Genomic DNA, 19,888 nt, shown 5'->3' on the forward strand with positions numbered 1-19,888 from the left:
CCCCTCGGCATTCTAGCTGGTTTGGCTTATCATACATATGTGCTTTTGATGGTATTTTTTGATGGTAAGCAGGCTATATGTCTTGCCTGGATCATTCTTGCTGTTCAGTATTTTTGGATGTAGTTTTTTTTTTTTTAAACTTTTATTTAAACTGAGCACATTTCTGCTCCTTGGGGTATTTTACAAGCTAGTTTGCCGAATAACAAAGAAGGAATTCTGCAGGATCATCCATTTCAGTCTGCTCTGCTTTTGAAGACTCTATTGCTACAGGGTCAGTGCTTTGCCTAACTTGGGATGGGAGGTGTATACATGCCAATTTTCTGTGTTTTAGGCTGTTGATAAGTTGTGCAAACCAGATAAGAGCAAACTGAAAACAAGTTCCCTTCCTCCCTTTTGGCAAAGGCAGGGCATGTGCAATGACCTCCAACAGTCCTGCAGCTGCAGGTTGTGGTTTTTGTCTGGTGTCTGAAGGAACGTATTGAAACTCCCCTGGTTATGTTCTTACCTGGGGATCCACAGGCTTTGTGCTGGGGAAGCTGGCAGAGCCAGGGCTGCAGGGAACAAAAAATTCAGAGGATAGTAGTCTCTGCCATGCTTGTAAGCACCAACATGATGATAAAGGCACTCCCTGCCCCTGTGTCTGCTGTGGCTCTGGTTTGGGGTGAAGGTATCCTGTCGGTAATCCATAGAGAAGCTACCTGGTGTAATCAGTGTCTGGTAGGCTTTAGGGGATAGTTATGATGGTCTGCCTGGAGTGGGGATGGTGTTGGGAATCGGATGTGTTCTTATTAGCTTCTTGAGGAAATGATTTTCTTGGATGTGTTTCTGGGATATACCCACAGGATACTCTTTTCTATGTCAACACTTGCCCAGCCCTTTCCAACCTCCCATCTCTCCAGGGCAGCCAAGCATTTCAAGATATGAGCGTGCAACCTGACAAATTGGAAGTGTTACTTCAGAACATGCTGATTTTCCACAAGGCATTTTAGTTTTTTTGGCATGTCTGTAAATCAGGCCATGTGCCCCAAATATTAGGAGAACTACCAAAAGTTTTTTGTTCTGGTCTTTTAATGTAGAGTTAGCACTTGTTTTTAACTCAGAAGGATTTTCCATGCTCAAAAGATGATAGCTATATAACCACGGACAGGGTTGGATCTACTGGGTTGATACCTCATTGCCATGGGAATAGTTGCAGGGGAGGCTGGATGCTTGGATTCCTGGCTTTCCCGATCCTTTCTGATCTAGTAACAGTGGTGGCTGCTGGCTGAGATTTCTGGGTTCCTCTTTGCATGCTGCCCTGATCCCTGGGATTTGGCTGTGAGCCTCAGCAAGAGTGCTGGTAAGTGATGTGTTTCTTGCAGTGGAGCTGCAGGTCTTGGTAGCTCGCTTCTCTGTGCTTAGAGGTCTTCTGCTGAACAGGACTGCACGTGCTGAGTTTGCCCTTCAGCTCCGTGGGAACAGAAGAAGTGCAGGTCGTAGCTCGTCCTAATCTCCTCTCTTACCGTGGTTTTGCAGTATTTCTACGCCAGTGTTTGTGGCCTAGGTGGCATCCAAGGGAAAGGCTTTGCTCTTCCCCTACCAGTCCCTTTTCATACCCATTATGTTTTCCACACATTTTTGTTCTGAGTCTTATCTTTCACAGGTACCTTCTTTTCTTTTTGCATGGCTTTTCCTCTCCTTTGAGTGCAAGAGCAATATGAATGTGAAAGGAATACTTTGGTTATCAGAAGCACTGGTTGTGCTTTGTTAGAGGAGTTTTCTTTACTCCCCTCCTAAAACAGCACCCAGAAATATGCATGTTGTGATGCGGTGAGATTATGTCATAGCAGACCTTGGTGCCATGTCACAAAACGATGCTCTGAAGAAGAGGGCAACTTCAAAGCAAATTGGAGGTAGCAAGCTGGGACTCCTTCACATGCCTGACTTGCACAACGCTGAACAGAGCTGCAAACGGCAGGACTCTTCCAGGAAATTCAGGGTGGGTGGTAGGCCGTGATGGTTGAGCTCTAAGTTTGTCATGCCCTGAGAAGTCCTCTCTCGTTTGAGGATTAAAACTACAGCTACTTCCCCATCACAGAACTGCTGCCAAGATTCCAGTCTGGCTCAAGCTACTCTCCACACTTCATAATGAAGTTTGAGAGAGCTTTAACATCTTGGTGTTGGCAGAAACATGGTTTTAAAATCACGGTGTGGTTGGAGACTGGCTGGCTCCAGACACTGGTAACAGGGCTGGAGACTTTCATCTCAAGGTCAAATCCAACTGTGGTGTTAGTGACAAAGTCATGAACTTCTGACTGATGGTTTGGGGCTTAAGTGTGGAAAGATGTCTCAAGTCCAACTCCAAGACTGGGAGTTGGCAGTCTTGGGTTCAGTTTCTAAAGTTTGCCAGAGCTGTTCTGAGAGATGCTTAGAAAGAGATTTCAAGCCTCTGTGACTTAGGTCCTTCTGTTTTAAAAGCAAAACCCAAACAAAAGCAAAACACACCACCTACACCAACACGGTGCCAAGTCCTCAGGGTTGCTTGTGGCTGCAGACTCCTGAATGCCATTGAATGCGGAGATGAGAAGTGCTAGGTGGAATGAGCTGGCTCTGTCCAGCCCTTATTAGACAAGTGCCTGGATCACAGTTGCTGGAATTAGCAGTAACTGGTGTGCTTTTTGGCAACTCGGAGGGTGAAGACATAACGTTCAGCATTGCTCTCCCATCCCTGGGCATTCTGTTCCAAGCGCAGGCGGCTGCGTGCTCAGGAAGAAGCTTGTGCAGATCCTCTTATCCAGTGGCTATGGGAGAAGTTGGTTTCTGTGTTTGGCAGCTGGCATAAATAATCAGCCACAGCTTCCTGAGAAATGAGTTCCCCAAATCCTGTTACCCACGAGTGAGATGCTGCCTGTTTTCCAAGCCATACATGGGCAGCCTCTCCTGGTAAGTGCATGTTACTGCTCTTCAGATTAACGGCACTACTGTCACTGCTGTGCTGTCCCGGATGTACATGTGCCTGCTGCGCTTCACAGAGCGGTTTAGATTAGGTTCATGAGACATCTAGCCCTGTCTTGCCCTTTTGCGCAGCTGGGCTAGGGCAGAGCTGTAGGCAGGGCAGGCTGTGACTGTGCTCTGTCTCCTGGAGGCTCTCGGTGCTGCTTGAGGATGCTCTTCCCTGTGGAGACCTGGAGGCTCGGGGTTTGCATCTGCCCAGCCTTGAGAGAGAAGCAGAAAGCTGCAGTCTGCAGCACTGTAATCCCAATGCTTCAGCCTCTCCCTGTGCCTGCCAAATTCCTTTGGCTGTTAAGTACGAGTAGGAATTTTGAGGGGAACTTGTAGAGTACAACTTCTGTGTTTTCTTTCAACTACATGAATAGCAGCAGTGGTTTGTCTGGCCGTATGCGGGAAAAACTCCGATTTGTCAGCTTTGAAGGGCCAGTGTTTTAAAACAAAAGCTGGATCTTATGCAACTGTCAGCCTTGCACTGATTTCAGAAGGCAAGGCTGGTGCCTCGCAGAGATCTGCTCATGTCTGCAGACAGCCTTCTGGTTTCCAGTGGGGCGTGGCGATTCTTGTGCTGTAAATGGAACCCTGAGGATGCTGTGTGCTGTCCACAGAGCAGAAGGTGTCCTGCACAACCTCGGCTGTGCTGAGGAAGAGTGTGACCCTATTTCAGATAGGGAAAACAGGCATGGGTTAGCTAACCGGGAAAAGGCTGCATGCAGATCGCTGGTGTAGTGTTGTGGCATGATGTGGCATGCAGGTGTGTTAGTAGGCCCCAGGTCTACATGGCAAGGGTGGGAGAAAGGAAGACATTTGACAGAGATTTATGCAATTTTTGTGGAAATAATGTCTTGGAAACTCTGAGTACTTAGCAAAGAAAGGCTAAACATCATAAAATCCACGTGGAGGTGGAGCAAGGGAAACGAGTCATATCTCTGCTACTTGAAGCAACTTGGTAGTGATGAGAGCACCTTAAAGCATACTGGTGCTACTTAGAGGAGAGGTGTGGGGAAGAGCCAAGAGTATGAGGGCTTAAGGAGAAAAATAAAGGCTGGAGAATCAGATCCACGCTGTGGTAAACACTTTTTCTGTTATTTTAAGTGTCTTTTTTTTCTTCCCTGCAGCTGGGGTTGACTGGGTGCTCTGAGGATGTTTCTAGGAAGGAAGATGTGCTGTGACTTGGTAGAAAGGTGCATCCTACTGACTGCTTGTTTGTGTTAGTTACAGGACTCTTATCAGGCCCACGTACAAAATGTCCTACCGAACTGTGACCACGCTGGAGTGGAGGTGCTGTCCTGGCTTCACGGGGAGCAACTGTGAAGAGGGTAAGTCATCCAGCAGTGCATCTGCTCTTACAGAGCCCAAAGGGGCACGTGTGGATGGACGATCTGGGTTGAGATGGGTTTATTCATTTGCTTCATGCCTCTCAAACACAGGAGCAAATTGCCTATTCTCTTCACTCCTCATCATATCTGAGGGCTTGCACAAAAGGTCCAGAGGGTGATCTTGGAAAACAGTCCACGCTAAATGTTTGCGAAAAATCCTGAACAGGAGGAAGAGCAATAAAGAAATGGATACTCAGAGGTGCCCTCCTTATAGATGTGTTCGTATTTGGTGTCCCCATTGTATGGTCCTTCAGGAAATATGCCTTCACCATGTCAGTGTTGTATCTTTTCCACATCCCACTGTCATCACCATTAGTTGCTGTAGCTGATGAGAGCTGGTCCTTGAATGGCTGCCTGTAAGATTTATACTCGTAAGGTCCAGACACAATATGTGTTTCCAGAGGACTGAATTAAATGAGGCACCTCCTTCTTCTCACCCTCCCCCTGTTTTACTGCTGCAACATTCAGGTTGCACAGTGCATATAAAATAAAACACAGTTTTGAGTTTGGTGCCCGTTCCTTCACATAGAAGAAAACACAGGGCTCTTTCTAGAGCTAGAAAGGAAAATCTTTTCCCTCTTTCATCATGATGCATAAAAAGAGCATGATTTTATATTTTCCTTCCTGCTGTTCTCTGCTTTAGCTGTTGCTTCTGGGGCTTAGAAACAAGGTCTGCTTCTCCACCAAAATTCATTTGTAGGCACAAAGCATCAGCTGAATCTCTGCTCATGGTTTATGGATGGGAGAGAAATAGGCTTGAGGTTTTCTGCTCGTTTGCATCAGGTCCCTGCAGCTGGCCTCTGCTGGCTGGCGAGGGGTCACCGGGAGCACCGAACATCTCTAAGACTGCAGTTTGTAGCTACAGCTTATTTTCATTGTGCTCATCACACAATTCAGGCAAATCTCCAAGTAGGAAGTTGTCTTGTTACAGTCGCAAAGATGGTTACAGACAGCAGCTCCCTTCAGGCTGTTGAGGAAACAATAGCTTCCCAGAAGCTCAAGAGAAGTTGAAGGTGTGGCAGAGCTGCCCTAAATTGAAGTGTGCAGGAGAGAGCTTTGCGTTTTAACTGAAATTCAGCATTTCACACTGCTGAAAGAAGTGAGCTTGGGAAAGAAGTCCCTGCATTCAGCTTGGCTTTTTACCTGTCATGGCAGGGGAGAGGGATGCTAAGGATGGGGGCAGAACTGTTATTTCGCAGGTAGCCGGGGCTCAGCCTGCCCGAGGACCTGACGGGGGACCCGAGAAGCCCGTGTGTGCAGCCCGGTCCTGCCTGTGGGTTTGGACAGGTGTGAGTGATTACAGCGCAGTGGTGCTGCCGGTGTAAAGGAGAGAATCCAGCTCCCTCCCGCTGTGCCAGATCTGTCTCAGCAGAGTTCAGTGGAAATAAAAAGCCAACATAAGCTTGTTTGAGAAAGTCAGCAGTGATCTTGCAGGAGCAGGTCTGTGGAACGAGGTGACAATTTTACACGGCAGCCTTTCAAGGTGGAACTGTGTGTTTGGGCTTGGATATGGGCTGCGGAGTGTGAGCAGAAAGCCAGTAGCAAGCTCGCACTTTCATGTAGGAGCTCTTTTTTAGTTTTTATTTTTACCTTTTTTCCTCCATAAAACGTCTGGAGCTACTGACAGTCCCATATTCTTGAAAGAAAGAAAAAAGAGCCCTTTCTAGTAGAACAGAGTTGTGCCACTTTACTTTCTAGCAGCAATATTAATTCTAGCGGTGTGCACGGGACCTCAAGATGTCCAGAGGCAGCAGTTTTAAAATCAAAGTACTTACTTGATCCTTATACAAGTCCTTAATGGTAGTGTCACCTGGAACTGTAAGTAGAAGAGGATGAAAAGACTTCTTTAGGGCTTTTTGGCAGTTCCAGTTGGTACATTTGGCAACCTGTTGCAAAGTGTTTTGTACTCGTTCCTTTCCGCGCTGTCTCCTACTGTGGATGGTAAGAGGGTAGGGTGCTTACACCTGTGTGGGTCTTACTGCAAACAGCAGACAAAAAACAGAGCTGGACAAACAATACAAGAACAGTGCAATTGTGAAGCTGCAGCAAATTATCAGGGTAAAGTCTCAAAATATTGTCGCTTTTTTGGTATCAATTAGATTTCATCTCTATATTTCATTTGTGCAGCTGGAGCTTTTGAAGTTGTTGTAAGGTAGATATGATTAAAGGCAGATTGGGCCTTCGTTATTTTGGTCTTGTTTTCTTGCTGCATAGCAAATGCTTGAATTTTCTGGCAGTCGTTGGTGTTCTCCACTGTCAACAGAATGGCAACTTAAATGGCTTTGCACTTCTGCTTCAAGATGCCTCCTATTTCCAGAGACAGAAAGAAGATGTTTGCTTTTCCAATTCTCTCTGGAACAGAAAGGTTGCATCTTCGTGAACAGGGCAGCTTAAGCCAGGAGATAATGGACTGATCAAGCACAGAGTAGTTTGGGGAGTTGTATGTGTGTGGTCACAGCTATGGGGACCCTTCTTTAGGCTGATGGTGTCTTTTGCAGCTTGAGGCATCCTAGCCATTGGCTGCTGCTTTAATCCCCAGAGAGTGGGGCTGATGCTTCATCCTTTTTTGTCCTGTTCTGTAACAGTGTCTTTGGGGGAGCCACTATAGCCTATCTGGAAGATGGATTATTTTTACTAGCTGTCTTTTTAGGAGGCCTTCATTGCCCTTTTTCTTTGTTTTATTTCATTTAGCGTTCTATGGGGGAAGATAAAGTGGTGGGAGGACAAAGCAAGGAAACGGTCGAAGAACTTGCAAGCATTCAAACGCTGTAGTGCAGATATTTCCAAACGTGACAGTACAGTGTGGATGGCCAGCCCCAAATGATGGCAGAATCCTGATGTGACTGGTTTGCTGTAACACACCCGCAATAAGAAATCTCTCCTTCCCTGATAACAGACTGCACACCAATCCAGCAAGCTGTTAAATGCAATTCGAGTACTACAAAATGTCCTGACCCTTAGCTAATAAGTTTAGCTTGAGAAAGTAACCACTTAACTGTCACCAGCTGGCAGGCACCTATGTTAATGCTGAAGGTTGCACGTTGTTTAGATTTACATTATCTTGGGAATTTAACTCTTGCATTGTAGCTGAAGAAGAGCATCATCTGGAGGAAGCCCAGCCCTGAGAGTGGGTGGAGATTTTGCTACTCAGTGGGCTATTAATTTAGAAGCAGCCATCCTCACCTTGGTAATCTGCTTTCTTTTTAAAGTCAACATTGTTCAGGGCTCTCCCCCTGTCCCTTTGCTGCCGCCTTCTCACCCAGGGGTATGCCAACATCTGAAAGGTTTCTAGTTCTTTTGCTGTTTTTGTAGAGCTGTGACCAGCTAGTTGAATAGGTTTTTGACTAACTCACCAGTTGTACCAGGACTTACTGAAGGGTTTTTTTTCAACTTTCTTGAACAGAGAAAGATTTGATGCAAACAAGTCTGGTGAATTTAACTGTCAGTAGATGCTAATTTTTATTTTTCAGGTTTTTTTTTGTTTTGTTTTGTTTAAACTGGAGCCCAAGCCTAGGACAGGAAATGAATCCACTGAGCCACCCAGTCTGCTGACTGCTGATATAAAGAACATATGGACAAGGGCAGTGCAGAGGTGAAGTGGTTTAGCTATTGCAATCATGCATCAAGCTGATTGATTTGAATCCAAGATGATGCTGACATTTCAACTCAGCCGTTTTTCTATATGGCTGAAAGTTCAAAGGCAAGTGTAATCTCTTGGGAGAGGAAGTGTCCCTAGGAAGTTCAGGGGCTCAGCAAAGCCTTAGAGCTCTCCAGCTAGGCAATATCTTATTTTACTTTATGAATATCACATAGATTTCTTTCTTGTTTGTTTGCATTGCTTGAGTTTGGGATAGTAGCCAGTATCCTATTTACCCCAGAAGTAGATTGATGGGAGACAGCTTTGCTATTTGGGCAAGAAGCAGCTCCAGAGTAACCTTGGCACCTCTAAAGTGATTCCATTAGGACTCCAAGCTTTTGTTTTGATGTTTCTTTTTGTTTGTGGGTTTAGTATGTGGTGTTTTTTTTCTTTCTTTCTTTTTGGTAAAACACCATCGAAATACAAGGAGGATAGGAAATTTGAGTGGTCTTGTTCAAGTAATGTCTTAACTTGAGAATTTACTCCCACACCCCTTCCAGTTCTTGGATTTCTTAATCTACTTTTTAATTAAAACTGTTGTTTGTATCTTATCCTGATACCTTTCAAACCTGTTAATTTCCCGTGGGCGTACAGTTTTCGAAGCAGCATAAGAAAATAGGACCTTTCTTCTTGGTACGAGAGAGCATAAAAGCCTTCTGCTGCCTGTTCAGAAAGTTTTTTTGGTTTCAGGAGGAGAAATGTGGAACAACACTGCTGGGAAAATCTTAGGCTAGCAAATGCAGTTATAACAAAATTTGATGAGGCCGTGAGACTTAATGTTTTTAGAGCACTTTCATGGGCCTTCAAACTTTCAGGTCTTTAATTTTAACGTTGAGTGTGGTGTTGGTGGGATCTCGTTACTCAGGTCTTGGTTTGCTCCCTGTGGACTGTTAAACACAGAACTGTCAGTCTGTGAAAGCACAACATGGTGATTGTGGAATAACGCTGACCATCACAGTAGTTCTCTTCAGGAGCTGAGCTTGTGAGTTTTCTTTGTTCCAGTACATCAGTTCCTTCCTGTTTCTCCCTCTTGGTTGTAGCCACCACCATTTGGAAGCGATCGAGTAAAGTCTGTCTATTGCTGCCATAAAGCAAAAACTTTATTTGAATGGTGAAATCCTCCCAGAGGTTATTAGTGTAGTGCTGTCTGGCTAGCAGGGCAGTCAATGCTGCAAATGTGTTGCAAACTGAGGCTCCTTCCTTTCAAGTTTGGATCTAGCACATATCCTTGCATGTGTGTAGTTCTCTGATAGAGAATGGCTCTAATTCCTTTTGTGAAATGGGACTGAAAAAAAGGTCTCAATATGAGAGCAAAATGTGTTTCCACATAGCAAACCTACTTCTGAAAATACCTTTTCATTTGTACCATTTCATGTTTGTTAGATATGTTTGCTATGTGAATGTTCTGACTATGTGCAACCTGCGCTTCCTAATAATCATCTAATTAATAAAGAGGTAAGTAGGTAGTAAAATGTGGTAACTAACTCTGTAGACCTGTCTTCAAAGATTTCTTCATGAAAAAAACATCAAAACACATTGATCATCCTTGATGGAATTGCTGATGCACCAATGTGGCTTTCTGAGGAATGGTATTTGCGTCCCTGCAGTACACTGGGGCTGGATAATATCTACTAATATTTGCCTCAATAGCACATATTTCCTACTCCTCCATATGATATACCTCCAATTGCTTGTGTTTCTGGTTTCCTCTTCAATGTAATGCAGAAGGGCCACCAGAAGTCTCCCGACTGTACAGTGTGTCACCTGATTCTTATCCACTCCCATGCCTGCTGACCATGCAGCAACCTCTGGCTGCAGGCAGAACATGTGTCACCCTTGATCAAGTTTTCTGAGGAGTTCCTGGAGTGTGTGGTCACAGTTGGAAGAATATGCAGCCTGCTGAGAGAACTTTCTGGCATCAGCGCTGTGTGACTACTTAAACAATTTCTAAATGTTCATCTTCTCTTTCGATATACAGTCAAAAAAAAAAAAATCCCTGACAGGTTTCCAAAGACATTGACACTGCATTCCAGCATCTGAGTCGTTTAATTTTTTTGGACGTTTTTAATCTGAACAGGGAGAATTTTATTCAGCACCTAATGTCAAAATATTTGGAGTGTTAAATATCTACAGATGTTATTTTAATGTAATTAGAAAAGCTGTATGCCATACTGTTGCGTTGTCCCATTTTTTAGCTCCCATCAAATTACTGTGCTGCGGAAAGAATCATTTTTTTTTAGTTTGATAAGATATTTGCTTGCTTTCTCAAACATAATGGATGTTTTCTGTTCCTCTTAGTACTATGTATTTCTTAACTCACAAATGACAGACGCACTTATTTATAACTAATGGTTTCCTATTCATTTCTTCCATTTCTAATCAGGAGTGAACATAACCGTACCATGGATAGGTCTAGTATGGGACCAGGCTGCGAGGCTCTGTCTTCTCTGCCTGGATCCTTTCTCACTGTGCTGGCAGGTTTCTGCTAATTCTTGTCTAGAAAGAGACAAGCAAGTGGGAGAAAGTTTAGGACTTCCTCACTGGAGCAATTTGAACAGCCAGCAGAGCAGAAGCATGGAGACCTTGGGTACTGTATGTTTGTTTGCCTTTTTTTTTTTTCTGTGACCAAAGATTCAGTGATAGTGGACTTAAGATCCTTTAAGAAATATTTTCTGTTAGATTTGTATAAACAATCATAAATACATTTCTAGTTCATCAGTTAGCTATTGTAACTTGTATACCTAGGTAGTCTTTGAATTACTTAAGAATAAAACTTCAGGCCTGGGTTCTGAAGAGTCCATGCAAGGTCTTGATAGTGTTGTCTTCATTGTAATTTCCTTCTTCAGTCCTATGTGTTTTAGGATACAGTACTTTCTCCAGTAGATGCTCTTTTTTTTTTTTTTTTTTCATTTTCTTTTTAAATATTTCATTTTGGTAAGTCACAAATTTCAGGATGATCTGCCTTGGAAACCTGTAGATAACCATAGAGGTTATCTGTTATGCAAAATGTACTCCTGCTCTTTTGGAGAAGTTTGAGGTTTAAAATGTATGAGCACACTAATGAGGGCATTCAGAGCTTGGGGAGATGTCCCACGTGGCATATTTGCCACTTCTGCAGGCAGTGGGCTCTGTGTAAGGGCTGGGTCCTTTGACTTCAAGGATCCAAATCTGGAGACATCTTCTGATGGCTGCTACTTCTTGCAAGCTGCCTTCCTCCCCATCCCACTCCAGTGGGATTGATGTCATTGGCTCATTAGTAGAGGAAGGATGAGCCTGAGGAAGCATTTTCGTGTAAACAGAGCAGGTGGTTGCTATTGTTAAGAGCCAGGTGAAAAAAGCCAGAAGGCCGTGGGACTTAGCTAAGCCATCGCTTCTGTCCAGGACAAGGAGACTTTGGACTAATGCAGAGCGTGCTGGGAAGTTCATGATGTTGCTGCCAGTGTTGTCCTCCTTTTGGAAAAGAGTAGGATGTGACATGGAACGCTGTCAGTCCTGTGAATGTGGTGAGTACAAAAATCATAAAAACATTATCCCCCAAAATCTCCACCCTGTTTCTCTCGGTTACAGAAATTCCTGTCCGAGGTGGTGGAGGAAGGGTGGGGTGTGTTTACAGCAGCGGTTTTTGAAGCGCACACCACGCTACCCGTCGCATATGGAAGTGCTAAAAGAGAGGAATAGTTCGTAATTGGTGTCCACTGTTTGTTTTGATGCCTTTCAAGTGAAAAGTAGATAACAATGAAGGAGAATTAAAACCACCCACTGAAGCAGTATCTGAGCTTCTTTGCTGCTGCAATAACTTGTTTGTTTTTATCAGGAATAGGAAATGAGGCTTAGGCCTTCAATATGAAGCCCCTACAGTTGGAAGGGGTGGCAACAAAGGGGTGGTATCTTCTTTCAGTGACTTTCCACAACTATTGCCCATTTAACCAGCTGGTTTGTGTTGTGCTCAAAAATTAAACACTTAAGAAATTACAGCTCCCTCCCCGCTGCTTTTCAAGAGAATAGTTATGAAATGTGTGGACTTAATGTTGCTGTCAGAGTGTTGAATGGGATGGCTCCTTGAGGAAGGACTTGTTGGATTTCTTCCAGGAGAGTACTTGAGGGGCCAAGTAACGCCTGACGTGCAGAGTGCCATCTCTTTTCTTACAAGACCAGTGACTAACTTACCTCTCATTATCCTGCATATGAGAATAAGGGGGAGATGAGGGGAATGTTCCTGTTTTTTATCCCTGTATGTAAGCTTCACCTCTACGTGTGACTGTGTTCAGAGTCGTGCTGCCATCTCTTACTTCTGTCTTGTCAAATACTGGAGGAGAAATGAGAACATGCTTTGCACCAGAGTTTTTGGATTCCTGTGCAGAGCTGTTCTAATATTGAGCTGTCACTTTGTGTGAGTGATGGAGGAGTATCTTGTGCTGCTGAGGTTAAAGACATGAGAGTAAAGGAAATTCCTCGAGACAAGAGGAGGCTTCATTGCCAGGATTCCACAGACGGCAGATGGACGGGACATATTAGATCATCCACTCTGTCCTCTCAAGGCCAGTGTACTCTTTTCATGTTTTCTAGTAACTTTAAACAAAGCTGTTGGCAGTGCGAGCTCTTCTCATGTGTAAGTGGTCAGAAGGGTACAGGTGTTGCACAATAAAGCAGAAAGCCTTAGGAAGGCCTTAGTGTAGAGGGAGTGGTGCGGTTGGTAGCAAGCTGAACTGGCACTGGTCTTTGGGGTGAGGCAGATGGGGATCTTGCTGTTTCTACCTTAGGGATTCTTTTTTTTTAACATTGGTTTTTCACTAAATGAGTTAATGCAATCGGTACGATAGTGTTTGTGTCTTTTCTGTGATAACTAATTTCAGTTGTCAGCTGCTTGAAAACACCAAGATACTGGAGAGTGCGTTCAAGAGTGGCACCTAAGCAGGTTTAGCCTCATCCACACAAACCTTCAGGCAGAAGAGATTTAAAGAGGACCTGAATTGTTGCAGCTATTCTGGGATGCTTTGCTATGCAAGCAACACCATGTTTTTTAATGCAAGTTAAATATTTGAAACTAATATTTAAAGAAATTTTTTTTTGCACTGTTTCATGCCTCTGACTGTCTAACTCTTTGAACCGGATGGTACAGTGAAGTTTCTGGTTTAGAACATGTTTTACGTTGGTGGGACATCTGTATTGTAGTCCCTTCAGAAGCTGACACTTCTGCTCTTCTGGTTTAAATTGAGCCAGTTGTTTCATGACAGATATAAATAAAATATATATTTTTTTCTGGGGGTAGCTCTCAAAGGACATTGGGAGCTCCTGAACTGAATTTGGCCGTCTACCAGATTCACTCTTTCTCAAAGGGAACCATGCTGAAACTTATTTTCTTCTGAGAGTCCTCAGAAGATAAAAGGTATTACTTTCTGTCCCATCCTCAATGCTGTACTATCTGCAACTTGAGAGAAAGGGATATATTGTGTGTACACCTTAGAGACCTAATCCAAAAGGTTGCTGATTGCATCAGGTCTGGTACAGGAGACTTGTGAGTGTGCTGTGGTAATTGGGAAGGAATCGCCTTCTGAAAGGGGTGTATGTAGGGGGTAAGTGCTGTGTTTCTGCAGTAGAGCTTACAGTTTTAAAAGAGCTCTTCTAAACAGGGACGTTGCAGCAAGTTTTCTGTGACAGCACACATCAGATCTGGTGCTCTCTCTGTGAGGTTGAACTCCATGGACCTGCCAAGCATTTCTGCCTTCTTGCTGTGGTTCTGGGTGTATGTTAAGCTGGTGTTCTGCACTACCGAGGTGTAAGACCTGACAGTGAGAGAAGCATTTTGACCTAGTGGTTTGCTTGGAGTTTCAGGTATCACCTAACAGTGATGATTAAAAGCTACAATGTATAGGTGTCTGGTGCCTTGAAATACGTTTTTACAAATACATCTCTACATGTTGCCAGAGAGGATATACTGCTGTCATTTAGTGGGGATTCAGGAAAAAAAATCAAGATTCTGTTCTGCCAGTCCCACAAGCTAAAACTGTAATATGTCAGCCACACGAGATTTTGTATTTGGCTCCTCCAGTCGCAAAAGTCATAATGAAAGATGGCCTTTTGTTGAAAAAGTTAATGAACTGGGGGTCTGGCTGAACAAGGAGGCAGGCAGACCCATTCAGAAGCCAGGACCCTCTACCTGCAGCTCCTTCCAGCAGCCTGGAGCATCTTGTTTTATCTGCAGTGGTATGTGTGATGAGTGAGAAGTTTCACCAGGTGTCACCTCACATAAAGGCTGCACTTCACTCCCTGACATGTAGCACCTTATGACAAAGTTCATAAACAGCGGAAATTCACTTGCAGTGGGACTTGCAACTGGAAATGGGGTTGCAAGCCCAGGAATAGAAACAGAGATGAATTTGCCAGAAAAGTTTGGGGTTGCATGATTTCATCTTTTCTGTAAGACTTTGAAGTGAAAGCAAGAGGTAAGCATCACATTCCCATGTTGCTGAATCCCAGACTGTACTCTTTCCTCAAGACCTTGTTAATGAAAGGGGAACCAAAGATGTCCATCTGAATAATAATTTCTAGTAGACTTGAATTTCAGTTTACTACTGAAAAATGTGAGACCAAAGCTTGCTTGTTGCATGTCATTCCAAGGTAATGTCTTCTCTTTGTGAGCTAGTTAGCAGCATAAAAGTAGGAAAGCTAGTACAGCTCCATCTGGGAAGCTACGGGAATGTGTGTTGGATGGAGCAACTTCAAAATACACAGCTCACTCAGAAGAAACTTTGCACTGTAATTGGTAACAGTTCAGACTGTGTCAGTTTGGGTGGAGGTGTCAAATGGGACTGTTCTCAGTCCGGTATGGTTTGATATTTCATTTAAAAGTTGGTGTGAGGAATGGAGAGAACCCTCTAATCAGTTCTCTGTGTTTCAGGCTGAGCAGTACAGGAATACGAGGAATATGCAGTAGACTAGGATTAAAATGTGCAGTCAAATCTCGATTATAAACTGTGGAGTTGAGCAAAAATCCGTAAAGTGAGGTTCAGTCAAGGACAGTCACAAAGGCAGGAATAATCAAGTTCACAAATTCTGAATGGATGGAGACTTGGAAGACAGCAGGTTCCCAGATGTAGAAGAAGGTGAAATAAAGCTCTGCTGTAATCTTGAGAGAAGAAATGCCATGCTGGAGCCTGGTGCTACAAATATTCTGACTACATATAATGCCTACAACTAAGGCATCCATGAGACCGCCTGACACAGCATTTAAAATGTTAGCTATGTTATGGACAGGGGTATTTGCACGTGTCAGTGTTCCTCAGAGGGGTCAGGTTTCAGCGCTTACAATAACTTCAGCCTTGTGAACACTCAATTAGTTAGAAAGTTGGTCCTAATTGGTGTCTCACTATAAATACTGCAAGAGGCCTGTTGCATTTGTAAAGGAAAGTATTTGGTTAGGAAAGGAGTATGCCCTTCCTAGTTAATGTTTGAAGATGCCATACTGTTAAATAACTGGGTAGCTTTAATTACTAGCTAGAGTTGTTGGTAGGTGCATGTCACATATGCAACTAAAAACAGCATCAGAACAAATGAGCTTACTTAGAAGTAGCCCTTTCTGGCTACCAATTATGTTAACTTTTGTTGTGTTTTTTTTTTTTTTCCCCAAAAAAAGTGGACAAGAAGTAGGCATATACTTGTTCTAATGACTACGTGCACATGATTACGAACATTAGGAAACATTTAATCGGTTCCTAAACAAGCGTAGCATTGCAGGACATCCTGGCCCTCACTGCAGCATGAAGAGCACTTGTATGTGTTTGCAGAAACTTTGCAGTTCTTAAATAAATGAAAGCTCCAAAGTAAGTGAAGGCTGGGAAGAGCTTGCTGATGAGCTTTCTGAAGACATTAGCTCTGCTTCTACATACCCCAAAACTAGTTTTCAAACACATTTAAAGGACTTCATCAGAATGCTTGAACGCGTAAAACCCCCATTTAGAAAGGTCATACTTGGTTCCTCAACACCAGAGCAGGAAAGACATTAAGGAATGGCATTGCAAAAATCCCATATGATAAAGTTCATTAAAGACTGTGGTAATTTATTTTTTTTTCTGGACTCTTAATAATATGCTTCTTGCCCGGCCTCCTGATTTGTCTCTTTGGATAATGCATCCAAATCCACAAGTAACATGCAAGTTTGCATTTCATTTTGAGCCCAGCAGGCATACGGCAATGAGGTTACAAGGCCTTTCCAAGTGAGCCTGGAGGGACTTGTTGGCTACAGTTTGGATTTTTGGCAAGCAGCTTACTCCAGCTCTTTTCTGTAATAAAGTCAGGGTTCAGTCCCCGGCCTCTTACAGATACCGAGCACTGTTGCGTGTCTCTGGATAATCAGTCACTGGAAAGGCACAGATGTTTCAAGATGCGTAGCAATGGGTGCAGCCTATAAGAAAGGCAACATCAGGGTCATACTACAGATGCAACCACATCTTACATGTGTTCCTTCTTGACAGGAAAAATTCTTATAACACTTGCGGTTTTCTCGTTGCTAGTACCATCAAATGAATAATGCAAAAATTAATTATGCTTGTGACTTGTTGTTCATTAAGCCTTCCGATGCCACAGGTGGCTGCTGCCTCTACCGAAGGCAGATCCAACAAAAGAGCATATTATGGTAACGAGCAGGGTGAAGGATTGCCCAAGGCACTGACTGGCATCCATTCGGAGAGCGGTTCTGAGAAACTCAGCAAGATTAGCAGAAATATGGGGCTCAAGGAGGTCCTAGTCTTTACCTCCAGGCTGTGGAGATACCAAGAGATAGTTGAAGAAATTCCTGTATTTTTTTTTCTTTTCCTGTAAATGTAATGAGGAATGTATTCATGTAGACACAAGCATAAAAGAAGAATACAGGCACAGTAACTGAGGATTTAAAATTCAGTGGCTTTTTGTTTGTAAATTGAAACTTTTGTGGCAGTAATGCCTAAGCTGTCCTTCATGGGTATCCTCTACAGAAAGTGCAGGGGCTTTTGTTGATTACTGGGTAGTCCTTCATTTTACAAACCTTGGGGAATGCTGATCCAGGCCAGCCTGCTCATGGCAGTGGGATCTTAACCGGCCTGTTTCCTGCTGCCAGTGACGGTGCCAAATCTGGCTTCCTAGGTCAAGTGCCAGAGGCTTCTGTCAGAGATGTCAGGCCTTGTTCTCCTGCAAAAGAAGTGTGTCTACAGCCCAAGCTGTAGAAACTGCTGTGGTACCAGTGAGATGCTGATGGAAATTGGGAAGTATCTTGATTAATTAGTTCTTTTCTAGTGGCCAGTTTGGGTGACAGATACAAAGCTGTTGCTGTTGTCAGCCAGTGTTGTTTTGTAACTTAAATAGTAGAGGCCTGTGTTTAAACACCCAAGGTTCTGGTTTTCTCTTTACTGGTGGTGAGTCGTTAAATCCATATGGCTCCCACTGCTTGTGTAGCGATGGCTCCGAATGCTGCAGCTAGTTGTATTGCTGCAGGGCTTTGCACTGTAAAACATTAAAAACATTACAGCCCATTATATAGGGGGAACGAACTTGTCCTAAACTTGGCTTATTTGTTCTTTTCAAACTTACCCTCAAGTGATTAAGCAAACAGTGGCTTTTCCAGCAATCTTCAGTTCTGTTATCTGCTAAATGCATCTCCCACTGTGGTTTGACAGAGATGCCTTGAACGTGGTCCTTTCACTGTGTGCTGGGTAGTTCTCGTGGAAACATAAATAAGTTCTGTCTACTGCATCTAGACTGGGTGAGATGGAGAGCATGGGTATTGGTTTGCCTAACATCAAGATTCTTGTTTTTTTTTTTTCTTAATAGCACTCGTACAACAAGACAGCAGCTTTCTATTAGCTACACAGGAAAATAAACCATTCTTCTTACTATGTGAGTAGTTCATATATAGTGGATGCCTACTAGCAGTAGTAATTAGAATGATAACCATAAGTGCCTATGCTCTTTACAGAACTGTGTAAGTAACAAGATCCTTCATGCACGTGAAGGGTAATCTGAATGAAGATTTAGATGTCTCTATTAATGTGTAGTGGCAGATTTTTTTCTAAAATGAGTGCCCCTTGACACTCAAGTACTGGTCTCACAGACCTGGACAAATGTGAATAGTGTCAACTCTGGAATATAAACCTTGGCTGTGGAATATGATTTTTGCTAGAAGTTCAGTTGTAAGCTTTGATCTTTGTTGACTGAAGCATGAGAGAAAGAGTTAAAGTAAGTTTCACTCTTCTAACTCATTAAAAGCTGGAAGGAGAAAGAAGACCACTCTCCTGAAGTATATCAAAAGTAGATGATCAAGCCTTCGTTCTTGGAGTTGTGATGATCCTGGAGTATCTCTTTTTCGATCCATGTGGTTTTTGTACCTTGCTTATTCCTTAAATTTCAAATCATCAGAAACTCAGATCTTTACCTGGCTTTTTATGGCAGCTTGTGGAACTGTCAACGTGAATACGCTCTGGTAAAGCTACGTCAGCCTTTGGTCAGCGCAAGCTGAAACGATTTGAAAACCTGTGTAACCTATTGACCAAACCTGGGCTGATGTTCAACATCTTTAACAAAAACTGAAGCCAAAACAACCCTGCTGACTTCAGATTTTCATTATAAGCCACCTGTAGACCCTAATGTACACTCAAGTTGGGACAAGAAGGATTTAATGGGTCAGCTGCACCGTTTGGGCAGGGATGTGCCTGCTCCCTTGAAATCCTGCGAGCAATGGTGTTCTCACCGCTGTTCTCTACTTATCTGGCTCTGAAAAGCCGTGGCTGCTTTCTCCTTTTCAGCACTGCTCGTGAGCATCAGGTATCTCAGGGCAGCCATTACCAATGCCTGTCAATACTTTCCTTTGCTCTCCAGCTCTTGCCATGGCCCTAAGCAGTGTGGCACGGTGTGGGCTGCTCCTTGTGAATCATCAGTGTAGCTCTGCACGCGCCCCACATTGCAATGGTGTATGGGGTTTGTAGGTCCAGGCATGAGTCCATGCTGTACAGGTGACTTAAAAAGGAGCCTGGATAACTGGGAGCCGTACCTTAAATGCCTTGCTCTGGCACAGATTCTTGTGTGACCTGGCATCAAATCCATGTAGATTGGTCCAGGCAGGGATGTGATAGCTCTGCATTTGCATGAACTAGCTGAATAGAAGCTAGCTTCAGTCTGGGTACCATAATCAGCCTCTTATTTAGTCCTATTAGTGCAGTAGCATAAGCTCTCTTGTGTTTGCTATTAGCTGAAGCGTTTCCCTGTTCCTAAGTGGGTCTTAGAAGAGCTAAGAAATAATCAAGTGTTTTTTTTTTTTTATTAATAGAGGAGAGATGGACACTTTATGTTTAAATATATATAGGAAAAATAGTATAAAAAACCTCTGTGGGACCTGTATGGAGGAGAGGTGACTTTATTTTAAAACACCTAAATACCTTGATTTTACCCACTCATGTTCTTGTAACTGTAAGCACTTGTGTGAACTAGAATGGATTGATTATGTGACATGGAGAAAAAGGGACAGTGGCTGTCAAGTCCTTTGTCTTTTGGGTCTTTCCAGACTGGTGTTGACTGCTGGATTTTGCTGTTTTTTTGATGTCAACAATTGTTATCTATCCTTTTGTCTTAAACAAATAAAAAAAACTTGCTTGCTTCGTCCTCCATAACTCCTCACCAGAGCTGCTGCCCATTGTCTTTGACCTTACTTTGATATCTCCAGGGCTACAGTTTGTCTTATCATTGAGATAACAGGAAAAGGAAAGGTGTGTTGTAAAATTCATGCATCTTTCACTCTTACTGATGTTCATGTTTGTGTTTTTAAAAAAACAAACAAAAAAAACTTGTGACATACTTGTACATTTTGAGATGCATATTCTGGACTGAGTTACACTTACTGGACACATCGGATCTACAGGTG

At 43.3% G+C, this 19,888-nt stretch overlaps 1 protein-coding gene across 1 annotated transcript in view; it reads left to right on the forward strand.

The window, feature by feature from the left end:
- COL26A1 (collagen type XXVI alpha 1 chain) overlaps positions 1-19,888 on the forward strand; it is a 168,843-nt gene that overhangs the window by 28,518 nt on the left and 120,437 nt on the right. Inside the window, exon 3 of the mRNA XM_035559059.2 lies at positions 4,210-4,307. Coding sequence (XP_035414952.1) covers positions 4,210-4,307 — 98 coding nt within the window. The remainder of the gene's footprint in view (positions 1-4,209; positions 4,308-19,888) is intronic.

Source organism: Cygnus atratus, chromosome 20, assembly GCF_013377495.2.
Source record: "Cygnus atratus isolate AKBS03 ecotype Queensland, Australia chromosome 20, CAtr_DNAZoo_HiC_assembly, whole genome shotgun sequence".
Lineage (NCBI taxonomy): Eukaryota > Metazoa > Chordata > Aves > Anseriformes > Anatidae > Cygnus > Cygnus atratus.